At 36.2% G+C, this 22,869-nt stretch overlaps 2 protein-coding genes across 36 annotated transcripts in view; both read right to left on the bottom strand.

Annotated features, from left to right (window-relative positions):
- LOC105229701 (sorbin and SH3 domain-containing protein 1) overlaps window positions 1-22,869 on the bottom strand; it is an 88,102-nt gene that overhangs the window by 36,512 nt on the left and 28,721 nt on the right. For 24 of the 35 annotated variants that reach the window (XM_049453691.1, XM_049453681.1, XM_049453664.1 and 21 more), the window contains one exon: window positions 15,684-16,067. The exons of 6 other annotated variants lie outside the window; for them this stretch is intronic. In XM_049453691.1, coding sequence (XP_049309648.1) covers window positions 15,684-15,948 — 265 coding nt within the window. In that variant the 5' untranslated portion in view covers window positions 15,949-16,067. Of the gene's footprint in view, window positions 1-2,411; window positions 3,345-10,563; window positions 10,627-10,943; window positions 11,361-15,683; window positions 16,068-22,869 lie in introns of those variants that run through there. 5 more of the 35 variants (XM_049453704.1, XM_049453692.1, XM_049453699.1 and 2 more) reach the window with 5 other exon arrangements.
- On the bottom strand, window positions 20,354-22,864 carry LOC105229700 (uncharacterized). Its single transcript, XM_029551756.2, has 2 exons — window positions 22,690-22,864; window positions 20,354-20,568 (listed from the first exon to the last, which is right to left on the bottom strand). The coding sequence occupies exons 1-2, from the start codon at window positions 22,862-22,864 to the stop codon at window positions 20,387-20,389; spliced, it is 357 nt and encodes a 118-aa protein (XP_029407616.2). The 3' UTR covers window positions 20,354-20,386.

The following is a 22,869-nucleotide window of genomic DNA, read 5'->3' on the forward strand; positions in this document are numbered from 1 at the left end:
GAAGGTGGCTGCCACCAGAGGCATCAGCAGCACCGCGGGTTTCTTGGCTACAAGCATAAAAAAGAAACTGTCTCAAGGGAAGTGGCGACACTTCATTTCTCATCAGCATCACATCAACGTTGACTCAGCACAGTTGCTTTGCTTTTGATGCGATATGGTACATTTTATTTGTGCTTTATGTTTCTTTTTTTTTATATTTTTGTCAATCAATAAAAGTGGTCTTTCTTTATTTTTAGGAAATACAAAAACATTGTAGTAATAAACAACAGTGGTATATGCATATTCCGTTGATATTTTGAATACAATTAATTTTGACGTGTGAGTTGATTAAATCTATAGACAGGAAGGTGAATATTTGAAATTAGCATGTAGACTACTAATATTTGTTTCAATAAATTTCGATTTGTCTTTGGCTTTTTATAAGTAGGAAAGTAAAGAAGAACAAACTGGTAACATAGCGTAGTTTCACAAAAACTAACTGATTAAAATTTATTACATTATCTGGTATATTATTGAATAAAGCGTGTGTATTTTTCGTAATATTTACACCCAGAAGGAAATTACCAAGAAGCTTCAATATATAACGGTTTCTTCAATAGGGATGCTACAAAAGTAGGTTGATAGGGATAGCAAAAAACGCCATTTTTTCCTACTCTATCGACATTTCTCTTCAGTAAAGTTTACCATTTTATTGTGAAACGATACACGACCAAACAACGAGTCGTAATTATTAAAAATAACTACCGAAATTCTGATTCAGTGGCCTCAACTTTAATCGTCCTGATCAACAATTGAGTGCATAGTGGGAAAAATTTGCATCCACAGACACGCCGTTCCCGAACAGTGGGTATCTCTGCGACATCGTTGTGGCGAATTTTTCGAAAAAATCTTGACTTCTATCCTTACAAGTTCAAATTGACGCAAAAACAGAAGCCGCTTGACCATCAGAATCGTTGCATGTTCGTATTGGCCTGAGCAACATCTTGAAAATTATCCGGATTTTCATCGAAATATCTTCCTCAGCGACGAGGCTCATTTCTGACTGAATGGTTTTGTCAGTAAGCAAAATATTGGTGACGCGGCAATCCAAAAGTACTTCATAAGTTGCCATTGCATCCCGAAAAAATTACGGTTCAGTGCGGTTTATGTGCCGCCAGCGTCATTGGGCCGTACTTCTTCCGTGATAATCCAGACCGGCGCCACAGGCCACACAGGGAATGTCACAATCGATTTATTGAAAGAAAAGATGCCGTTCTAAAAAATATTTTCAGACAGTGTTGTGACTGCTTGACTCAGTATTATCTGAATATGGCTCAAATGTGGACACCAGCAAACCTACACCAAATTTTACAGTTTTTTTTTAATAAATGTTAGTAGTATTTATGATCCTGGTATTGTAGAAGTCAATCATGTGTAATTTAGATTTTGTTAACACCGTTCCGATAATTTTTATGGCAATGATCCACCACGCGCTGGAAGGCCAATCGAAAATATCGATAAAATAATGGAACATGGCATAGCACAAAAAATCGTTTAGCACCATTAAAATAAGGCTGAATATAAAAAGAAGTTCGATGTATGCGTGCCACACGAGCGCTGAGTGTTTGGTGGAACCGGCAGGGAATCATCTCTTCTCCTACGATCAAACTCAATTCGGATCTGTGCTGTGGAGGCACGGTGTGGAGACACCGCCATCGCGGCTATATGGAGGATGGAGACATGAGTAGAAGTGGCCAAAAACGCATCTTCGAATATGGTTCAAGCAGTTCACGACTTCCGGTCTTAGACCAAATAAAAATCTTTCATATTCTACGATAACATTTTTTTATTATTGATTGACTCCTTCTAGTTTCTTTGTCATGGTGGCATTGTATTAGATCCTATTAAACCCAGTTTCAAACATACTTACATACGAAGAAATTCAGACTATTTGTTGTCAGCACTGTTCTTCGTATTGAAGAACTTTTTTTACTAAGTTGTAAGATGATAATGATTTCCATTCGAAAAAAATTTATAAATAAAAGTTTTAGGAAAACAAATTGTATTGAATAAATAATAAACTATTAGTTTTAGCTTATATATGTATACATATGTATATATATGTACTTTGACATATTTCTTGCAAAATTTACATAACGAAATATTATTATTATTATTTTTAATTCACAGTCCCTTGATCGCCACTATTTACACACATACAACTACTTCAACACCTGAAAGTCACCTACAACTTCATAAAGAATTAAAAGTATAGTAAACACAAAACTTGTTTTGAAAAAATTAGTCAGCCCTTCATGTAGTTTATGCACACTTTCAAATCACTTTTGCGCTTTCAAATCACTCTTAATGACAACAAAAACACTTGCAAACACCAAACACTAAATCATGACTTAACACACTTTCGAACATACTTGAAATAGCGAACTTCAATTACACCGCTAACGCAGCGGCAATATCCTTTTGCTGTATGCGCACAGGACCTTTGTGAAAAGGAAGCGTTTTTTGTGATTTCGTTTTCACTTGCAAAATGTCGCTTTTTTATACATTTAACTCAGAGATTTGCTCGACGATTCGCGTTTTTGCTGGCTGACTCCGCGCGCGTTTGGAGTCGACTGAATGTTGCGTGACATCGCATAAGTAAACACTCCAAAAAGCTGACTGCTGACTGCTTCGAAGCGAAGGCAAAAACACCAGCGCTACTGTTGTTGTTGCGACTGCGACGGCTGCTGCTGCTGCTTCTGTTGTTGCTGTAGTGTTGTGCTGAGGCAGCTAAATGCCCACCGCAGGCGGAATAAGTGCACTGCAAAAATCACTACCTTGTTGAATAGACTATGGCTTGATGGTCGCACGGACGGATGGACGGATGGACGGGTGGCTGAAGGCAGAACGGACGCGCAGACAGACGGTTGGACGGGCGTAGGTCAGGCTAGGCTGTCGCGGTAGATTCCAATGCGACGCAAGCACACACCCAGTTCGAGTGGCGTTAAATGAGTGCAGCAACAACAACAGCAATAACAACGACAACAATAATAATAACAGCAATGACAACAACTCTTACATGTACCAGTTGAGGAACAAGGCGATCAATTACAAAAGCGAAATGGCAATGCGACAACCGGTGACTGACTGACTAAGCGGCTGAGTGAATTAGCGCGTCAGGGGCGAACAATGCAAATCAAGCGTACTTTTTATTCTCAATATTACTTTTGATATTGTTGTTGTTGTTGTTTTGCGGGAATTTATTTCAATCCATTTCTTTTTTAATTCGCCATTTAAATAAAAAATGGAAAACAATAAAAAAGCAATACCTGATCAGTCAAGCATCAGTCAATCGTGCGCGTCCACGTCCGTCCGTCCGTCCATCCGCGCTATATGCGTACACAAATACAATTTGAGTATTGAAGCATTTTTGTGACTCCCTGACGCACCCTACAGTGGCGGCGTAAACCACCGCACATACGCGCCTGCATGCATACACGTAATAATGAACTGCCAACAATTAAGCTAATAGCAACAACAATAACAAAGCACATTATTGTCGATTTGTAGACCATATTCGCATATTGTCTAATTATTGGTTCTTTAAAATATTCGCTTCGGTGGTGTGCGCTTATGCGCTTTATATAGTCTAGCGGTGGTTGTTTGAACGTTGCGCGCCACCGCCGCGGGCCATGAAGCAATCGAACGCGCTTCCGGTATGTGCGGGCGCGTACATAGTAAGACTTACATATACACACACAAACGTGTATAAAAGCAAGTAGTTCACAATGATAGCGACCGCTCCAAGGCACTCAACCGCGCCGCACCGCCGTTGATACCATTTGTAAGGCCGCGCGCCCGTTCAGGCGCTGAGCGCCGAGCTCTTGGTAGTAAAGTGGAAGGCAGCAAGCGGCGCACGGCAGTCGCAGTCAGTCAATCAAATCAAATCAATCGGAAACAAGCTTTTATTCAGCTCTTTTTGCATTACTCGCTTTTTCATCTAGTAAAAGTATTTTTTTAAATAAAGAACATACGAATAAACTATGTATAGAACAGTAAAAATAAGGAACAAAACCAAAACAAAAAATGTGAAAATTTCAGCGCGCAACAACAAAACTAGGCGCGTACAAGGAGCGCCGTTGGTGCATTGAATTTAACGAGACCCAATCTGCCTTGAATACAACTCCAGTCGCCACCTCAATCGCGCTGCGCCACATTTTTACGCTTTACCGCACACATACATGCGCACATTTGTGTGCGATTGTTGACGCGTTCAATGCCCGCCTGTCTACCAAGTTGTGGCATGGTGCGCTTTGTGGGCTACAGTTAGGCGCTCATCGTAAAAAATCACTAAAACTATTATTGATTTTCTGCAAGCGCCGACGGACACTATTAAGCGTAAAGCGTAAAGTGAGACATAGTGAAACGCCTAGCTAAATAACAAAAAAGTTACAAAAACCCTATGGTAATAAAAGTAAATAGATATTTATTGGGAAATAAAGCGGCCGTTAGGATTAGTCGCTTCATCCGCTTAGCCTTAGTTGACGCGCGCGCCGGGTGGCAGGCATTCTATCTACACTGTGTACACTTTTGCGGCTTTTTATGCGAATCTCATGTTATTTATGCTACTAATGCCTTTGTTCTCTTGCTTTTGGCCCTTAATAAGGTGCGGCGATTTAAATCGATTTTTCGTAGCATAGATTCGTGCAAATAGAAATTTTCTAACGCTTTCCGAGATTTGTTTGCGATGACCCAATTCGCGGCAGATAAGCAAGTGGAGAATGGAGAATAAAAGACATGATTGATGGGAGTGATCAAGGTTCGTGCGTTGTAATTATATAATGAAATCATTAATTTGGACATAAAAAAGAAAAGTTCTTGTAATTATAGGTGTTGTTCTAGTAATGGAGTTGTAAGCGAAAAATCAATTAATTTCGGACAGAGAGAAAGAGAGAAGAGGACAAAAAATATGCTTATAATAATAATGTTATGCTTTAAAAATAGCTTGATAGCTTGATATTACCATTATCATGTTATTCTCATGGATCTCATAAAATAATGTGTGGCAGAAAGTAAGGGAACATAGGTGGTCGTAATTATAATTGCTTTTATTGCTTCTTTATGGCTCTCTATTCTATTTTAATAGATGATATTTTGTTGGTGTGTTCGTTGAGTGTTTATAAACGCTCTCTAAATAATGAAATTCGACTATTTTTGCGGAGTTCAGCGGGTTCGGGATATAATAAAATACCCTATTTTCGTGAAAAGAAAATACGGGTCCAAAATGAACTGTGCAACAGGGATCGACGTATACTCTAAAGATCTATATATATATATATATATCTTCGTCTACCAAACTCAGCTAGCATGTTCATGAATAAAGAAGACGGGTCCAAAACTGAATACGCAACAGGAACGGAGGTTTACTCCGAGGATCTGGAAATCTCTCTCTTTCTCTCTATTCGTCTGCCAAACTCACCTAGGATCTTGCTAGTCAAAGTAATAGACATAGAAAAAGCTTGTGAAGTTCTACTGTACGATTAGGGAAGAATTCATGAAGCTGTCATATACACAGATAGTCCAGCGGTTGTGTTAACCTTGTCATCGCCAGTGATTACTGCCATCGTAGTTAGCTAAAGGTAAAGCTTCTAGCTCACAGGCCAACTCCACTGCCAGGTCCACAATCAAGGTCCCCGGTCACAGGAACATTTTCAGCAACGAAAAAGTAGATGAGTTTGTGAAATCAGAAGTCTATTCAGAATGTGAGACAAATATTATAACGTGAACATATAGTTCACGACGAACAAAAGCCGAAGTCTATAAGTCACTCATAATTCCCGTCCTGCTCCATGGTACAGAGGCTTGGACGATGTCAACAACGGATGAGTCGACGTTGCGAATTTTCGAGAGAAAAGTTCTGCGAAGGATTTATGGTCCTTTGCGCGTTGGCCACGGCGAATATCGCTTTTGATGGAACGATGGCTGTATGAGATATACGACGACATTAACATAGTTTAGCGAATTAAAAGACAGCGATTACGCTGGCTAGCTCATGTCGTCCGAATGGATGAAAACGCTCCAGCTCTGAAAGTATTGGACGCAATACCCGTCGGAGGAGCAGATGAAGAGGAAGACCAACACGCCGTTGGAAAGACCAGATGGAGAAGGACCTGGCTTCGCTTGGAATACCCAATTGGCGTCACGTAGCGAAAAGAAGAAACTACTGGCGCGCGGTTGTTAACTCGGCTATAATCGTGTAAGCTGTGTCTACGCCAATTAAGAAGAAGAAGAACATAAAGTTCAGAACAGATGAAAATCTATAAATAAATGCAAGATAGCGAAGCCTATCTGACCAAAATATGACAAGACAAGCTCTAAGAACCTATTAAACAATCCAGGAACAATATATAGAGCCTTCAGTTACTATAACGTGGCATTTGCCATTCGAAGAACATGCATTAACAAATATTAAAATATTGGCCGGAGTTGCAAACTCGAGGAGAATAAGAAAACTGCTTTACATTTTCTCTGTGAATTCCCAACTCTATCACAAGCCCGACATAGACATCTTAGAATCCATTAGGTACTAAACCTTGAATGTCTATCTACAAAAAGTATAACGGATATAGGTTGTTTCAACCAAATGGTTTGAACGCAACGGTAAAACGATTACGATAATATTGACACACTATCAATGACGTACATAGCTTTAATTGAGCTCAAAGGGGCGGCACTCTGACCTACCTACATATGTATGTACCTCAAACAGTCCTTAAGAATACTTCTTTCACATTCCAGGACTCAGATGTATAGTTCTGCAGTAAATATCTTCAAAGAAGGTGGAGAATATATTTCGAGAGCTCAAAGCACTCACTAATTAATTGAAAATATTCAGATTGCTTAGAAGTGATTCAAATTTGATCTCTCCGACGAAACTGTCAGCTTCTATATAAAACACATATGTACATATTTAAGGATGTTTAGCTACGTGAACTTGAGTGAAAATTATTGTCAAAAATTTAATTAACGACACTGCTAAGATTTCGCCCACACATTTCGACCTGACAATGGCCCTGGACCGAAGATGTTTGAATGTGATATATGTAAGAAGGGCGCCAAAAGTGCTCACCCCGCGCGTGTTACTCGTAAAATATATATACACACATTCGGCGCGATATTGACTCATAAATAAATCATTTACATGTGTTCATAAATTAGTGACTATATAATTAGATGTTATTGTTGCACGCACTCTTGCCGTAGAAAAAGGATGCATATACAATAGACGCACATGTGTATGTGTGGGTGTATGGAATAAACAACCCACACACCATTCGTTCAACATGCAGGCGTTGCCAATAAAAACACGATTACCAGCGACAACACGCATTCGCAAGCTTAGCGGTGGCAGCAGTAAAACTGCCAGAAAATCTTTAATACGTTGACGCCAATGCAAACAAAAACAATACAAAAAATGGAAAAAGAATCGAAAAACATGATAGATTTAGTCGACTACCAAAATTATGCGCTGATGGATTGGTTGAAAGATTTAAAAGGGGCATAAAAGAGCGCGGCAAACAACGAGATGCTGACAGTTCATTTCCAGCGGGTGGCAGTTTCGAAAAAAGTGAAAAAAATAAAAAAATGGTGAAAAAACGAAATAAAAAGTAAAAAATAAAAACGTGAAAAAGTGTTGAAAATACAAAAATTAAAAGCAAAGAAAATGGTGAAAAAAGAAAAGTGTGCGCTTAACTGTATGTTGGCCGACAGCACCAAAACCACAAATGCTGGACAATATGTAGCGTTGGAAATGGTGACAGGATGACGCACAGTGGGTCTTAATTATGAAAATATGGCATAATTAATGAAGATTAAATAAAAGTAATATAAAATGCAAAATAAATATTGACGCAAACAACCTTGATGTGATTGCGGTTAGCTTCATAATAAAGATTTTTCTCGTGCGGTGTGGTTGCGATGCTTTCTGTCTATTATTTGCTTAAAGGGTTCCATGTGCTTACGGGTTTCAAAAAATCAATTTTTTATTATGTTCTTAAATTTTACAACACCTTTGAATTATAATCTAAAATTTTCAAGTTGATCCGAGTAATAGTTTCGGAGATACAGCCTTGAGAACTTGTGCGCTCGAGGCTAGCTAGGCTAAGTGCGTCGTCTTTAAACGCGTTTTTCTCGAAACTGTGTTTTTGAAGTCGGTTGGCAAAATTTCTCGAGAACTACTCAACCGATCTTCATGAAATTTTACACAGGTCTTTGAGATACAATTCTTAAAGACTTGAACCAATGATTTGTTTGATTACACCTATTCGAAAACTAAATGACGCGAAATTTTCATTGAAAATTTAATTTTTTTTGTAAAAATGTCTGCCTAAAATTAAAATTTCAGGTTTTTTTACCTTCGTCCCTGATCTAAGTTAAGGCTTTAACTAAAACACGTATTTTTTGACTTTAGATAATCCTGTAAGTGATCCTGCAAACATGGGCGCATCTTTTTTCCGAGGGGTCACCGGAAATGCCTTCGCAATGGCCGTGTTTAAAATATTTTTTTCCCAAAAATTTCAGAATTTCTTTATTAATACTGTATGTTTGTAATTTACCCGAGGAAACCCATGGAACTGCTCAAATCATCATGATGCTTTGTCGAAGTGACTATATATGTAATTTGCTCTTCCAATTTTCAGAATATTGGCCAAGCTTCTTCTCCTCTTTGTTGGAGTGCGTAAATATTATCCAACAAAAGAAGAATCTGCAAATTGTAAACCAACTTCGAACAGCTATTGGGAAAAAATTAGTCGTGACTGAAATATAATCGGGTCTGCCGAGGGCTAATTCTGATACCCTTCACTGGTTCGAACAGATTTCGACAGAGCGGACTTATAACCACTAAACTTCACCGATTGAATTAGTTTCTTAAAATGGCGATATATGCTCACCGATGCATAATTCAACGGTTTTTCATGTTTCAACATTATAGTTTCTTTTGGTTCCAGATAAATGTGTAAGCAGAAAATTCGTCTTCCGATTAGAATAAAATAGAAAAGAACTGCATTGAGGATTGCTTTGCGAACTAAAGTCTAGTGCGCCTTCTCTTTCACTATTACACATACTCAATAAGACCCAGCGCTCTGATGAATTCCAGAAATCTGCTGTGCGATATGTAGTGGCGGTGTAATCCCTTACGGATATATAGGTCCCTCGGCAAGTTCTCACGTCAGATGGAACGGACTCGAATATTTTATCCGGCCAAGGGCTGTCAACTCAAGAATGCAGCCACTACAACAACATCCAAGAGCATTTAACTTGCAGTCTATTTTGCAATTTAGAATCATGTCGCTGAAACGGCGTTTCTATTGGAACCTATAACCATATCGTACAGGTGTTTCTTGAGCCTCAATCTTTATTCCGCATTGATGAGTGACAAGACCTTATTGATTGGGTTCCAAATATTTTTTCATAAGTCTTTGAGGAAGTGGTACAACAAACAAAATTAAGCCGATTACGTTATTTTTGTTTTTGTAAAAATACACACTGTATCAGCTCGCGCTACACACGCCCACGGCAAAGCCAACAGCGCGTCATACAATAAATTTAGAATTTGTTTATATTTAATAAACGTAGCGGATGGCAGCATAGCTACTGCGGCACAAACAAAAAATGCAGGAACTTCAAAAAACATATTTCTTTCGAACACATTTTTGTAACGGAATATTTGCTAATCGCTAATAATGGAAAATCGTAAACTTGAAATGAACTCGTGACTCTTTCGCCATTTGCCCGCCGAACTGGATAATTTTCGTAAAATACATAATAATTTTTCAAAACAAAAATGACCACTTAAAATTCGAGAAAGTGAATTGTGATGGAAACCATAGCAGAGGCAACAAGAACAACACACGTAAAAGCCACAAAAGCGCACAAAACGCTTACAAATGCGATTAATTAGAAAAACGCTAAAAATAAACGGTAATAAATTTCCAACAAATAGACATTCGACTGCTGAAGTGCACAATAAAACAAAAAAAACTGAAAATTATTTGAGACACAACAAAGGGAGTACTTATGGAGCGAACTAGCCGAGTATAGTGGGTGTGGAGCAGGTGGCGGAAGGCACATCAACTTCGTTGGCAGCGTGTGAATGCTTAGACTAACCGAAACACTAATATGAGCCACTTCTAGTAACAACAATAAAAAAAAATTAAGCAATCAGTGAAAAATAACGAGCATGATGACTCAACCGAGCGGTCAGCAAAGAGCAATTGTTTGCAAAGACGGCTCGGCCACTTGAAGCGCGCAAAGGAATGCGTGTGAAAGCGCAAAAGATCGCGGTTTGGAGATATGCGCGCTGTCTAATGGTGACACAAGTCGGAACTGGGGCAGTTGAATCCATAAAACACACGCAGACTTTCAATTATGCGAGACAAGGTTCTAAGCACGAAAGACTTTCGAGTCGCTGATGCGTCTGATGAGATGTGCGGTTGTGATGATGGTGATGTTGATGATGGTGAGACGAAAGTAGATGAGCTGATAATGGCTATGCGTGGCCACTTTTCTGCGCGCTTTGATTACCTGAGCCACTTGGTGCGGTCGCTTTGAATTTCGGTGCGAACATGCTGCCTTTCGATGCTGGCTCTGCAATTTAACGGAAAAGATGTAGCGGGAGGCTTACTCAGAGCTTTTATGAGCACTTGACAGCTATTTAACTAGCTGCTTGTGTGTGAGATATGTGACACTTTAATTGGACTTTTTAATTTTTGCTAGCGTTTAATTGCACTTGACTGACAAAAATTACCGTTACATCACTAATCATTTTTTCATGGCTTTTTTATTGCACTCACTAAGTTGAGGCTCACACAAATTTGGAGAAAATCACAAATTTAATTTTTTTCATTTGGCACACTTAAAAAACACACTAAATTTCATTTAATTTTTTTCTAAAACCAACTAACCCTGTCCCATTTCGCTGACGCGTCTTTACAAAAAACAGAACAGAAATTGAAATTATCTCCAACAAAAAATTTGAAAACCGTAAAAATACAAAACGAACGCGCCTTTTGGTGGGTTGTGTGTACGCCTTTGCGTCCGCCGCTCAACTTGCACGAAATTTTCAAATTATTTTGATTTTATTTTTTACTTTCGAAAAGCATATTCGAATCGTGCAGATCGGCTAGTTGGACGAGTGAGTGTTCTGAAAAACGAATGGATCACATATTGGCGGATCGGCTGTGGGCTCGCATTGCTTCTTACAGTTATAACGAAGTGTGTATTGTTGTTCATGCGCGTTATTTATTTTGTATTTTCGAAAAAGCGGCAGAAAAGTTGATGATATAGCATAGAAAAGTTTTTTACGAATAAAATGAGCTCTAGAAAAAAGTATTGGAAAACTTTCGTAAACAATAAGCATATGGCGAGCGCGCTACAGTGGATGGACAGCAGTCAGTTTAACGCAGGGGTGTATTTGGGGTACAGTGGGGTGATGGCAAAAATAACTAGTGAATTTTGGAAATGCAAAAAATGTATATCTTAATTTGAAAGCTCCTCAATTAAAAAAAATTAGTCGATAAGCCAATGTCCCTTTGAATATATCTTCAATTGGCTACTCACTTTCATAAAAAAAAACCTATGAACACCAAAATGCGACGAAAAACACGAAATAAATTGAAACAAGTGAAACTCAGAGAAAAAGACATACAAGCTGCTCTTTTGAAAGGTATATACCAAGAATGACAGATTTCAAAAATTGTGACGCGCTACGTCAAAGGACAAAGTATGAGAAAAGTCGAGAGTTAAAACGGACAATTTTTCTGGGTTTCAACCTCGTTGAAAATTAGGAGCAAACTTGGCTGTTAGGCTTCCCTTGCAAAATTTCATTTCATTTCTTTAATCGAGGTCGGGTCCCACTTCACTGTTAAAAGTCACAACTTTGAAGTCGTAGATAATTTGTTCTATCTTGGTCCTACGAGTTTTTGAGAGAAAGGTTCTGCGAAAGATTTATGGTCCTTTGCACATTAGCCACGGCGAATACCGCATTCGATGGAACGATGAGCTGTATGAGATAAACGACGACACTGACATAGTTCAGCGAATTAAAAGACAGCGGCTACGATGGCTAGGTTATGTCGTCCTAATGGATGAAAACGCTCCAGCTCTGAAATTTTTGGACGCAGTACCCGCCGATGGAAGCAGAGGAGGAGGAAGACCTCCACTCCATTGGAAAGACCAGGTGGAGATGGACCTGGCTTCGCTTGGCGCTATAATCTCTGAATAAATTATGGAGCGCGGACTACCTTAGCATATAGCTGCCATACAAACTGACCGATCGAAACCAATATAAAACCATTTTATACCCTTTTATGTACTAAGAAATACACCGCTTATGGATTTTTTAGTTTTACTTGTTTTTTAAGTATTTTCTTCAAAGAAATGTCAAATTTAATTCTCCATTTCTTGGTCACCAAAGCACAGTGCAAATTCATGAAGACTAAAGCATTATTAAAAGCTTTTTCATTTCATATACATATGTATATACAATATAATCGATTATATATTTATTCGAATATTCCAAAAATTATATATTAAAGTATGTATGTATATGGTAAGATCGTATGTGCAAGAAAGCTTTTAAATTTTTTTGAATCATTAACTATATATACTTATAGTGTTTAAAAAGAAACTCAAAATGTACTCAAAATTCTATACCAAAATTTTTCAAAGTTTCAGACCTACTCAAATTGTTTGTTTGTAACTGTGTGATATAACCAGTACATACTACATTATACATACTATATATATATAATTATTATTTACTTCTTCACAAATGCCACTTTTAGACACCTGCTCAGCTCATTTCGATTTATGAGTGAATAGAAAGCGTTGAATTTCACTCAAATAACGAGCAAGAATCATCAGGTGTGAACGTCGCTCGACTTTTTCAAATTTTCAAATGGATTATGCGCAGAATCTCTTAATATTCTTTGCTTGGGAGAGATGGAAATTTACAGAGCAGCGGTTGGCGCAAACTCTCGGCTGCGACACTGAGTCAACGTCAACTGCGAGCGAAGCAGCAGCAGCTGTCACCGCTGCAAAGGACGGAACATTAGGTGAGGTAAGGCAACTGCTTTCCTAACCCAGAGACACACTTTGTGCCGACATAAATAGTCCACACGCACTCATTAAATGTTTTTAGTTTTCATTCACCCAACGCCTCGCCACACACCCTGCGCATCTTCAGCTCAAATGCCGCCTATCGATCATATTTAGCGAGGCGTTCGGAAAATTTCAACACAACATCCGTTCTCACTTTCATTAGTTGGCTGTCGCATTGTCGCCTTCGCGCGTTGTGTCATGTCACGACTGATAGATATGTAAATTTACTTAAAGATCCACTCACTTAACATCTGTGTGTCAGCATGTCTGTATTTATACTAAGTTGTTTACAATTTGTGTGCTTCGAGTGTTTCTATTTGACATTTTCTTAGTTCAAATAGATAATTCCAACAAGTTGTTCACTGCATTGTGTTGTCTAAAAATGTGCGCTAATGGCGCAAATATCAAGTTAACAAGCTGTCGCATAAAAATAGTTTCCATTTCGAAATACAGACATCTGGATAATGGACGACTTAATTACGTGTGAAACATGTTCGCAGTCATTAAAACCCATGTTCACTATAAATATGAAAATAAGTGTATAATAATCATCAGATGCAGCGTGTTTCTTAGAATTCGAGCAACCATTAGTGAAGCACTGAGCACAGCGTGGATATAGAATGTCTGGATAAGTATGCTTCTGTAGAACACTGACTTGCTTGAGAGAGAAACTTATTCAACGCATACTTGTATATTGGAATTGTGTTCGCTCTCCCTGCCTGGTGATCTTTAAGCCAAGTGAGCAAAGTTTTTACTTTCGAGTTTCTCGAACTATCTACCAAAACTTTATAGAATCGTGTGCTCCTGCTCTACTATTTCTTCATGATTGAGGCATATAATAAGTAAAGTTTATGCAAATGAGAAACAGTCCACAGTTTGACGAGTTCATCGCGGTATATTTCAATGTTGATATTAGTAAATGACAGGAGTAGGTTTAAAAGTCTCTCTTCGCGTTTAGTAAGCACATCTCAAGAAAAATAAAAATCAAACATCCGAAAAACATACTTTTACTTGTATCTATAATTCCGCTTCTGGTTTTATGAATATAGTTTAACAGAGGCCGAATAATTTCAAGATTATTGACGACTATACCTCTTTCACAGAAGTTTCTAAGATATTTTGGAAAATCAAAAAGTGCTTGATAAATATTTAGTATTTCCATGTTCCATATATTTACTGGAAGCATAGAACGTCTAACTCCGAAACACATTACCTCACCAACTAACGCCAGACAAGTCAAGGGGATCTGTCACCACAGCGGATAATCTTTGTCAGCTTATCCAGAAGGATCTACTTATCGGAAGCCAATGGAAATACATAGTTCAGAAACTGGCTGCTCTGTGCATAGCCTGAGCTTTAAGAACAACTTCAAAGGCGGCTCTTGAACTGGTACTAAACCTGCCACCTACAGACCTCTTGGCTGAAAACTGCGCAGCAAAGTAAGCATAGAAAAAGATGCCTGGCGTAATGATAGGTTAGTTATGCGCAACACTCTAAACATCTGTACGGATGGCTCGAAAATGGACGATGGAGTTGGTGCGGGAATATTCTATCCAGAGTTAGGCCGAAGACAGCCTTTTAAATTGCCGGACATCTGCAGTATATTTCAAGTTGAGGTCTTTGCTGTTTTTGCAGGCAATTCCAGAGTCAACATCTACATAGACAGCCAATCAGCAATCAAGGAATCGAAGGCAATGAAATAGTAGACAAGATTGCCGAGAATGGTGAATGGAAACCAACGCATTGTCTATACGACGCTCCCTTGTGCACTTGCCTCGTATTGGAAAGACTATGCTGTAAGCATCTGGGGTCCCCACGGTATGATACACTGGAGGTGATATCGATAGTGAGGCCGACGAGTCTGTTAAAATAGGCGTTAAGCGCAAACATCCGAAAGGATGACTACTCCTCTTGAACCTAGCAAATGAACTCCATCTGGTATCGCAAAGGACCAAAACTGATCTATACGTGGCCAACCAGATTAAACTAACCTAAACTAAAGTTCGAGATTTGGGTTAGATAATTTCAAGAAAAACGAGGTTTTTTTCATTTCGCACAAGATCTGCTCCATAATCAGTTCCATAAATATAGTAGGAATACATAAAAACTTAGGGATTCAATTATTACGACTACATACTCGAAGAACATACATACTTTTGAATCTAATTCTAATTTGAAAATAGTTCATGCGAAAATTGGGAATATAATAAATTTGGAAAAATCGATTTACAAAAACATGTTTGTGAGTGCAATACTTAATGGAATTTCTGAATAATTTGAAAAAAATTTCGTGTTTCAAATCCAATATTATTTACATATATAGAGGGAATGACATCAATATATTTTTAAACGCATGCATCGACTTCGAATGCAATTCAATAACAATTAGCAGGAATATGTGAAACCATTGTTAGGAATAACTATATAATCACATATGCAATGCATATACTCTCCAAAATGCTAAAGGGGTGAGGGTGGCATGCACACATTCGCTAAATTGCATACACACACACAATCACAGACCGAATGACTGACTCACCCACCATTTGCATAGAGGAAGCCCTTCGCCAGCTTCAGTTCGCTGTCGATCTCCTTGAGTAGATCGCTTTCGGACCAACTGCGGCGATTCGGCTCCAGCAGGAAGCGCGTCTTCTTGCAGGTGCGCACGTGCGGCGCTGGCGGCCGGCTGCCGCTGCTCGCTTTGTGGCTGTGACTGTGCTGGTGATGGTGGTGATGCTGATGTTGTTGCTGCTGGTTTTGGTGCTTTAGGTGTGAGTGCGGCTGCTGTTGGGGGTTAGCACCACCCATAGCACCACCAGCAGCTCCACCTGTTCTCGAAATGCTGCTCTGCTGCAGTTTGGCGTGTGTTTCGTAGCTGCTGCGCGTGCTTGAAGTGGCAGTGGAAATGTGGCTGCGACGCGTAACGACTAAAGTGGTTTTTTGGTTGAAGAAACAATGAAGGAGAAAAGTAATAAAAAGAGAGAGAGAGAGAAGAGGGTAAAGCTCATCAGAAACTTGACCATTGACAAGAACAACTGATAGCCACAAAACATATGTTTGTATGTATGTTTCAATTTCGAACGGGCAACAGAAGGATGTGCGGAATTTTGTGCCAATCATCGGTGAAGGGTTGGAAATTTTGATTTTGCCAGATTTCTTGAAAGTGTGCAACAGCAGCTTGGGAGTCTTTATGGAGTGAATGGCAAGCATTATTGTTGCGCGTTTAATTTTTATGAGCAGTAACTTTTGATTTTTTGTTATTTGTCATCGTTAATTGACCTACATACTAAAATATATCCCTTTTCCATATTTTATTTTTTTAATTTTGCGTCGATTTCGCTTAAAAATTTATATAAGTTTGTGTGAGCGTGTTGAATTTTGAAAACGTGTTCATTTATTTTCCATGCCGCTTATAAATAATTATTGAATTTGTGGTTCAACGCTCTGACCGCTAGTCCGCCCATCAAACCAATTAGCGTGCCAGAAGTGCCACAAAAGTCGCTGATCTGTTGGCCGACCTAATTGAAACTTCCTTTTCATGCGCGCTTCTATCTTATCTTTTGTATTTATTCTTCATTTCAGTTTCTTCTTTCATTCTCAACTTTTGCTCTTTGCAATTCTTGAGTTGATCTACAATTTAAGTGGCTTGTTTGCTGGTTGAGCTGTTCGCGTGCTTTGAGCGTCGGGTCGCGCTTTAACGGTAATTGCATGCCAGCGCGGCTCGTCGCCCAAGTTGTAACGAATTGATTCTTATTTTTCATATTTTTTTACCGCTGAATCGCGTTGCTACTTTTCTTATATGTGTGAGACTTTTTATTTGCTCTTTATCTGTCGAATGTTAAGTAGCGGATCCGCTAATTGTTCGCCTCACTTCGCGGCAATTTCCGTTTCTTGTTATTATATTTTTTGTTCGGATATATTACATGTGACTTTCGAAATTTATGAGGTATGCATGCATGTTAGGGTGGGTGATATTTTATATGAATATAGAAAATATATATAATAGAAATTTGGCTTTTGAAATTTTTCATATAGTTCAATTTCCAAATTACGAAATTTTCTTGAAATAAAAAAGCATTACAATGAGAGAATTTGTTACACCAAAGAATACTATGAAAAACAAATTTCAAAACTTTTGCCTAATTTACAAAGTTTGAAATATGTTAATTTTTATTTTTAAAGTAAATATAGATCCTCCCTATTGCATCTTTAAATTTTGGTATTGAACAGAACACAATAATTCGCAGAACAGGTTAGCTAACTGTGTCCATACAAAAGTAAGTGTACAAAAATACTCAAAGCGGGTTCATTTCAATATGTTAATTATGCCGTCATAATTTGAAAATATTTTTTTTCACACTTCTCTAGAAGAGAATAAAAAACCAGAAGATTTTATGGTGATTTTTATCAATTTTTTTTAATGACTCATTCTTAAAGGGTTACATGGGTTTACGGGTTTAAATAAATATCTCATTAAATATTTTTATTATCTAATTAAATTCTAGAATACCTCTAAAATATTTTTTAAATTTTTCCTAAATTTACAAGTTGATCCGATTAATAGTTTCGGAAATGCAGCTTTGAGAACTTGTACACTCGAGGCTAGCTAGGCTCAGTGCGCCGTCTTTAAACGCGTTTTTCTCGAAACTGTGTTTTCGAAGTCGGTTGGCAAGTTTTCTCGAGAACTACTCCACCGATCTTCATGGAAATTTACACAGGTCTTTGGGATGATACAACTCTTAAAAACTTGGACAAAGGATTTTTTTCGATTAAAACTATTTGAGAAAAAATGTCGGAAATTTAATTTTCACTGAAAGTTTAATTTTTTGTAAAAAATGTCTGCCAAAAATCCAATTTCCTTTTTTTCCATCGTAAAAGTTCTAAGTTAAAGTTTCAACTAAAATATGTATTTTTTCACTTCAAATGATCTGGTAAGGAGTTATCCTACCAACTGCATATTTTTTCCGCCGGAAATGAATGTCGTGACAATGGCTTAGTTTAAAATATTTTTCCAAAAGTTTCAGAATTTCTTTGCTAATAATGTATATTATAACAATAAAAAATTCTAATAAAATATATCATTTTTTATATGATAAAAAATTTTTGAAAATAGGCTGTTTTTTACCCAAGGAAACTCTTGTAATCCCTTAAGGAAAGTAATGTTAGTTTCGGGTAAATTAGTTACTTTATGAAGGGATAAGGACCGATTGTAAGAACGCAGGAGAATTATAATACAGAAAAGTTACTACAGTCTTCGTAGATATATCGGAAAATGTACTGTTTCGAAGAAGTAGATCCGTAAGTGAGTTCAATTAGTATTCTTGAGAGACTTACAAAGAAGTAGTTACTGTCATGTACATGTCCGTATCACATGCAATCCATATTTTTCATGAAATTTGGATATTATCCAAATTATTATTATGCGAGTATTACCTTGTTTTCACGATAGTGTTTAGTAATTAATTACTTAGATAAGACTTTAAAACAGAAGAAAATACAACCATATTTTTTTGAAAATTAAACATTGAACAGTAAATAGAGAACAATTTATAAACATTTTTGAATTCCCAAAAATATATATATTAGAAAACACCAATAAAAAAGTCGAAACAATTTGACTTAGCTGATCGAAATTCTCTTTATCAAATAAACCAATAACTTAGACAGATTAATATTTCATGTTTGATAATGTACCTAGGAGGAAGGGTAAGCGACGGGTAGGGTAAACACAAGTAAAAAAAATCATTTAACAGGCTTAAATTATACATATTATTACCAATCAAGAGTTTGATTCAGTTTTTTTATCCAATGGATTAATTTTTAACTCGACTCAATTCATTTACCAGCAACTTTAGCTTTTTATTGCATTTTTATTAAAGTACTGTCACTTAGCTAAACCTTGAAGAACGCCAAATCGAACAAAAAGACAGGCCGTTGTAGAAATGAAAAAGCGATATAAAATAAGCCCTTATACCTCTTGAACGAACTTTCCGAAGGCGCTATGATCATGAATTTAAACAAATAACTTAAACGTTGCTGTCACATGTAAACTCTATAACAGAGCGCGGAGCTCTAACATAACGAGTAGTGAAGTGGTGAATCGAAGAAAATAATCATTATATTAAGCGCACACATGTAGGCAACATTTTATACAATATCCTAAAGTTGACTACATCTCGAAGTCGAGAAAATTTTTTTTTATGAGATTGAGAGAATATTATAACCCTAATTTAGAAAAATTTTAGCATACTTAACATATGCATACACATATTGTACATTTAGAAAATATACATATCTATGTTATGGGATTTGTAAAAGTAATTTTGAAAAAATTATCAATTATTTCAAAAATCATTTTAAATAAGTACTTAATAAATAATTTGGAAAAAATATATATTTTTTTTTTAATTCCATCATTGCCGAAAGAGTGGCGCTAAAGAAGAATATAAATAAAGAAACGGGGATTTTCGCGCTAGATAAACATGCAAAGCGGAGCAGCCAGCGAAGAGAAAATCAAAAATTAATATATATAATAAGTATATAGTACAGCAAATAATACATACATACGTAAAATGTGGTAAACATATCAATCGAAAGACGAAAAACAAACAGCATTATTATTTTTTCATTTTTTTGGTTGGTTAAAACAACGAATATGTATTTTTTATTCAACAAAGAACTGCATTAATATTTATTACATACATATTATATTATTAATTATTAAATTAAGAGCATACAGACATAATTTTCAACTACTAATTTTACAAGCGGGTTGGTTTTGTAACAGTAGTTTTTGTTGTTGTTTTTTTTTTTTTTATAAATATATGCATAACGTTTAATTTCATTAGTATTTTTGTTTCTTTTTACAAATACATTTTTTTATTTTTAATTTTTTTTTTTATAATTTCGTTAATATCGTTTTCGAGTATATCGCATAGAAGTAATTGAAAGAAATAATAATCCAAATAAATTTTAGTAATATTTCATAAAAAATAAGAATAGTTTAATAAAATTTTTGTTTTTGTAATTTGTAGTAGTAGTAGTGGTAGTAGGTGTATATAAGACGTAAGTAGTTAAGGCTACACAATACGGGGTTTCATTCACAGGGTTCGGGAATACTCGGCTTGCTAGTGGCAAATCACACGAAATGTTGTTGCAACATCACATGACACATTGCTGCGGTTTGCATTTTTTTATTTGTTGTTGCAATGTACATAGGTGTGTAGATAGCTGCTTGGCTATGTAGTTATGTGGTATGGTCAAAGCTACGCCAAAATCTTTCGAATTCGTCATAAATTCGGCTCTTGAACGGTGACGTGGCGAACATCTCGTCAAAGGAGGGCGATACTGGTAGCTTGCTAAAGAATGGTGAATGGGTTGGTGGTGATGGTGGTGTTGTTGTAAAGGGCGCTGTTTCAGCAGCGTCGACTAAAGCGAGCAATTGAAGAGAAACATTAACGATTTATAGTGAACAAATTAACTAATTTGTGAATTGTGTAGACAAAACTACATATGTACGAGTATGTATACATAGGTACAATATTCCCAGATGGTTGATGGTCGAAGTGGATTTTGAAGTACAAATTTTGAAGCACAATTATTTACAATGCACCACAGATGTAGTTATAATTCAGTTTATCGATGAGCTATTGATGCGTGGAGTAGTTACAGTGGTGGCTAGATAGGAAAGTAGGTTGCTGGAATATTTTACATACACATATGTATATGTGGTGAGTATGTAGTTACATAAAGCAGATAGTTCACAGTTCTTTTTTTTTGTTTTTGAGGGAAGTAGAGATGTTTATGAAACATTTAAGTACTCGAAAGTATGAGTTAACCTAATTACCAATTATATTGTATATATGTACATATTAGCCTCTTTGTGATTTTTTATGTTTTTGGTATGTCTGGATGAAAACGTGGTGAAAATGAGGGCGATACAGCTGCGGATCGTATGTTGGCTTGGCGCGCGTTAAAGTTGTGTGTATTTTTTCAAAGTAGTTTTGGTTTATTTGACACAAAAAGTAGCACAGTATAACAGCAAAGTTTCTTAAAAGGACCCAGCTTAACAAAAAAATGTTTTGAAATTACAATCTTGAAAAATTTCTGAAGTTTTTTTTAAATGTTATGATTTTAAAATTCTTTTCTAGAGCTTAACAAGAAAGTGTTTCAAAATTACAATTTTTGAAAATTACGAAAGTTATTTATATTGATTTTGAAATCCTTTTCACGTAATATATTGTCCATATTATTTTATTTTGTTTTTTTTTTTGTACTTTTGACAATTTTTATCATATTTTTTATGGAATAAAAACAAAACAAAATTTTATTATTTATCTAATTATTTTGGTAAAATTTGTTTTTTATTTTTTTTTTTTAATATTTTTGTTTTTTGAATCTAAGCATTATTATTTATTATTTCTTAATTTTGTTTTTTTTTTTTTATTGTTATTTTTCTACTTTTCGAGCTATTTTTTATTAAAGACATTTTTTAAATTTATCGCTCAGATGATCGCCGCCGAAAGTTTTTTTAAGTTAATGATTTTAAAATTCTATTGACATAACTATCTATATACATAAAAACAAACAAAAATATTTTTAATAATTTTTCTAATTATTTTTTTTAGCTTTTTTAAATTTTTTTTTTAATATTTTTTTTTTAATTTTTTCTTTATCTAAGTTTCATATTTTTTATTTTTATTTTTGTTTATTTTTTTTTTAATTTTTCGACATTGTTTTTATCAGAGATATTTTTTATATTTATCGCTCGGACGACCGCTGCCGATTAGAAGTAGTTTACTGGGTTGGCTATCGTTGGTTTTTGAAATTTAATTCGTAAATTATTATTTCAGCCAAATAGTAATGAAAAGTTAGTTTGAAAATAAGATAAATCTATTTTTGAGGTAAAACTACCATTTATGCTATAATAATAAGTAAGAACAGTACTCTTATCATTATTCAATTTCAAAAACTAGAAATTTTGACATTGTTTTTTATTATTTTTTTTTGTTATTATTATAAAATAGTGTTGCTATTAATCCGCTTTCTCATTATTCCAATTTCTCTAAATGCTTAAATTGCCAAAAAATATCTGCTGATATAAAAAAAATATATATATACATATTTCAATGCCTTTCTTGCCGTTTGGCACCTCTACCAATGCTATAAAGTATTAAAAAAATGTTTCAATCGTTTTTCTTTGAATATTATATCCCTCTCAAATTTAAGGCGCCATAACAAAAATTTATGACTTATACGAAGCATCAAAGCTCATGCGACATTTCTCAAGGTCACTGTTGTTTTGCCGTTATACTGTGCTACTAATGTTTTTCTCATTTTCTTTGCAATTTAATTTCTTCGAAATTTTTATTTACTCTACAAAACCAAAAACACACACACATTACGCTTGCTAATTTGCTGTTCGTATTAATATTTAATTCCAAGCGCTCCAAATCGACAAGCCAACAACGATCGCAGTACCCAAAAAGCTACCAGCACCAATTAAAGCGGGTAAGGTTGGAGTGGAATCATTTGAGTCGATTGAATTACCGTTTGCAACAACATTGTCGCTTGTTGTAGTAGCAGTAGTATCGATTGTATCGGTAGCGTTCGAGGAATTTGAGTTGGACTTGGTTATGGTGGAGGAGTTGGTAGTAGTAGTACTAGAAGCTGAAGCAAATGTTTTACGAATAGTTTGTAATGTAGGAGCGTTCACACTGTGCATGCACT

The sequence above is a fragment of the Bactrocera dorsalis genome, chromosome 3 (assembly GCF_023373825.1).
Source record: "Bactrocera dorsalis isolate Fly_Bdor chromosome 3, ASM2337382v1, whole genome shotgun sequence".
Classification (NCBI taxonomy): Eukaryota; Metazoa; Arthropoda; class Insecta; order Diptera; family Tephritidae; genus Bactrocera; species Bactrocera dorsalis.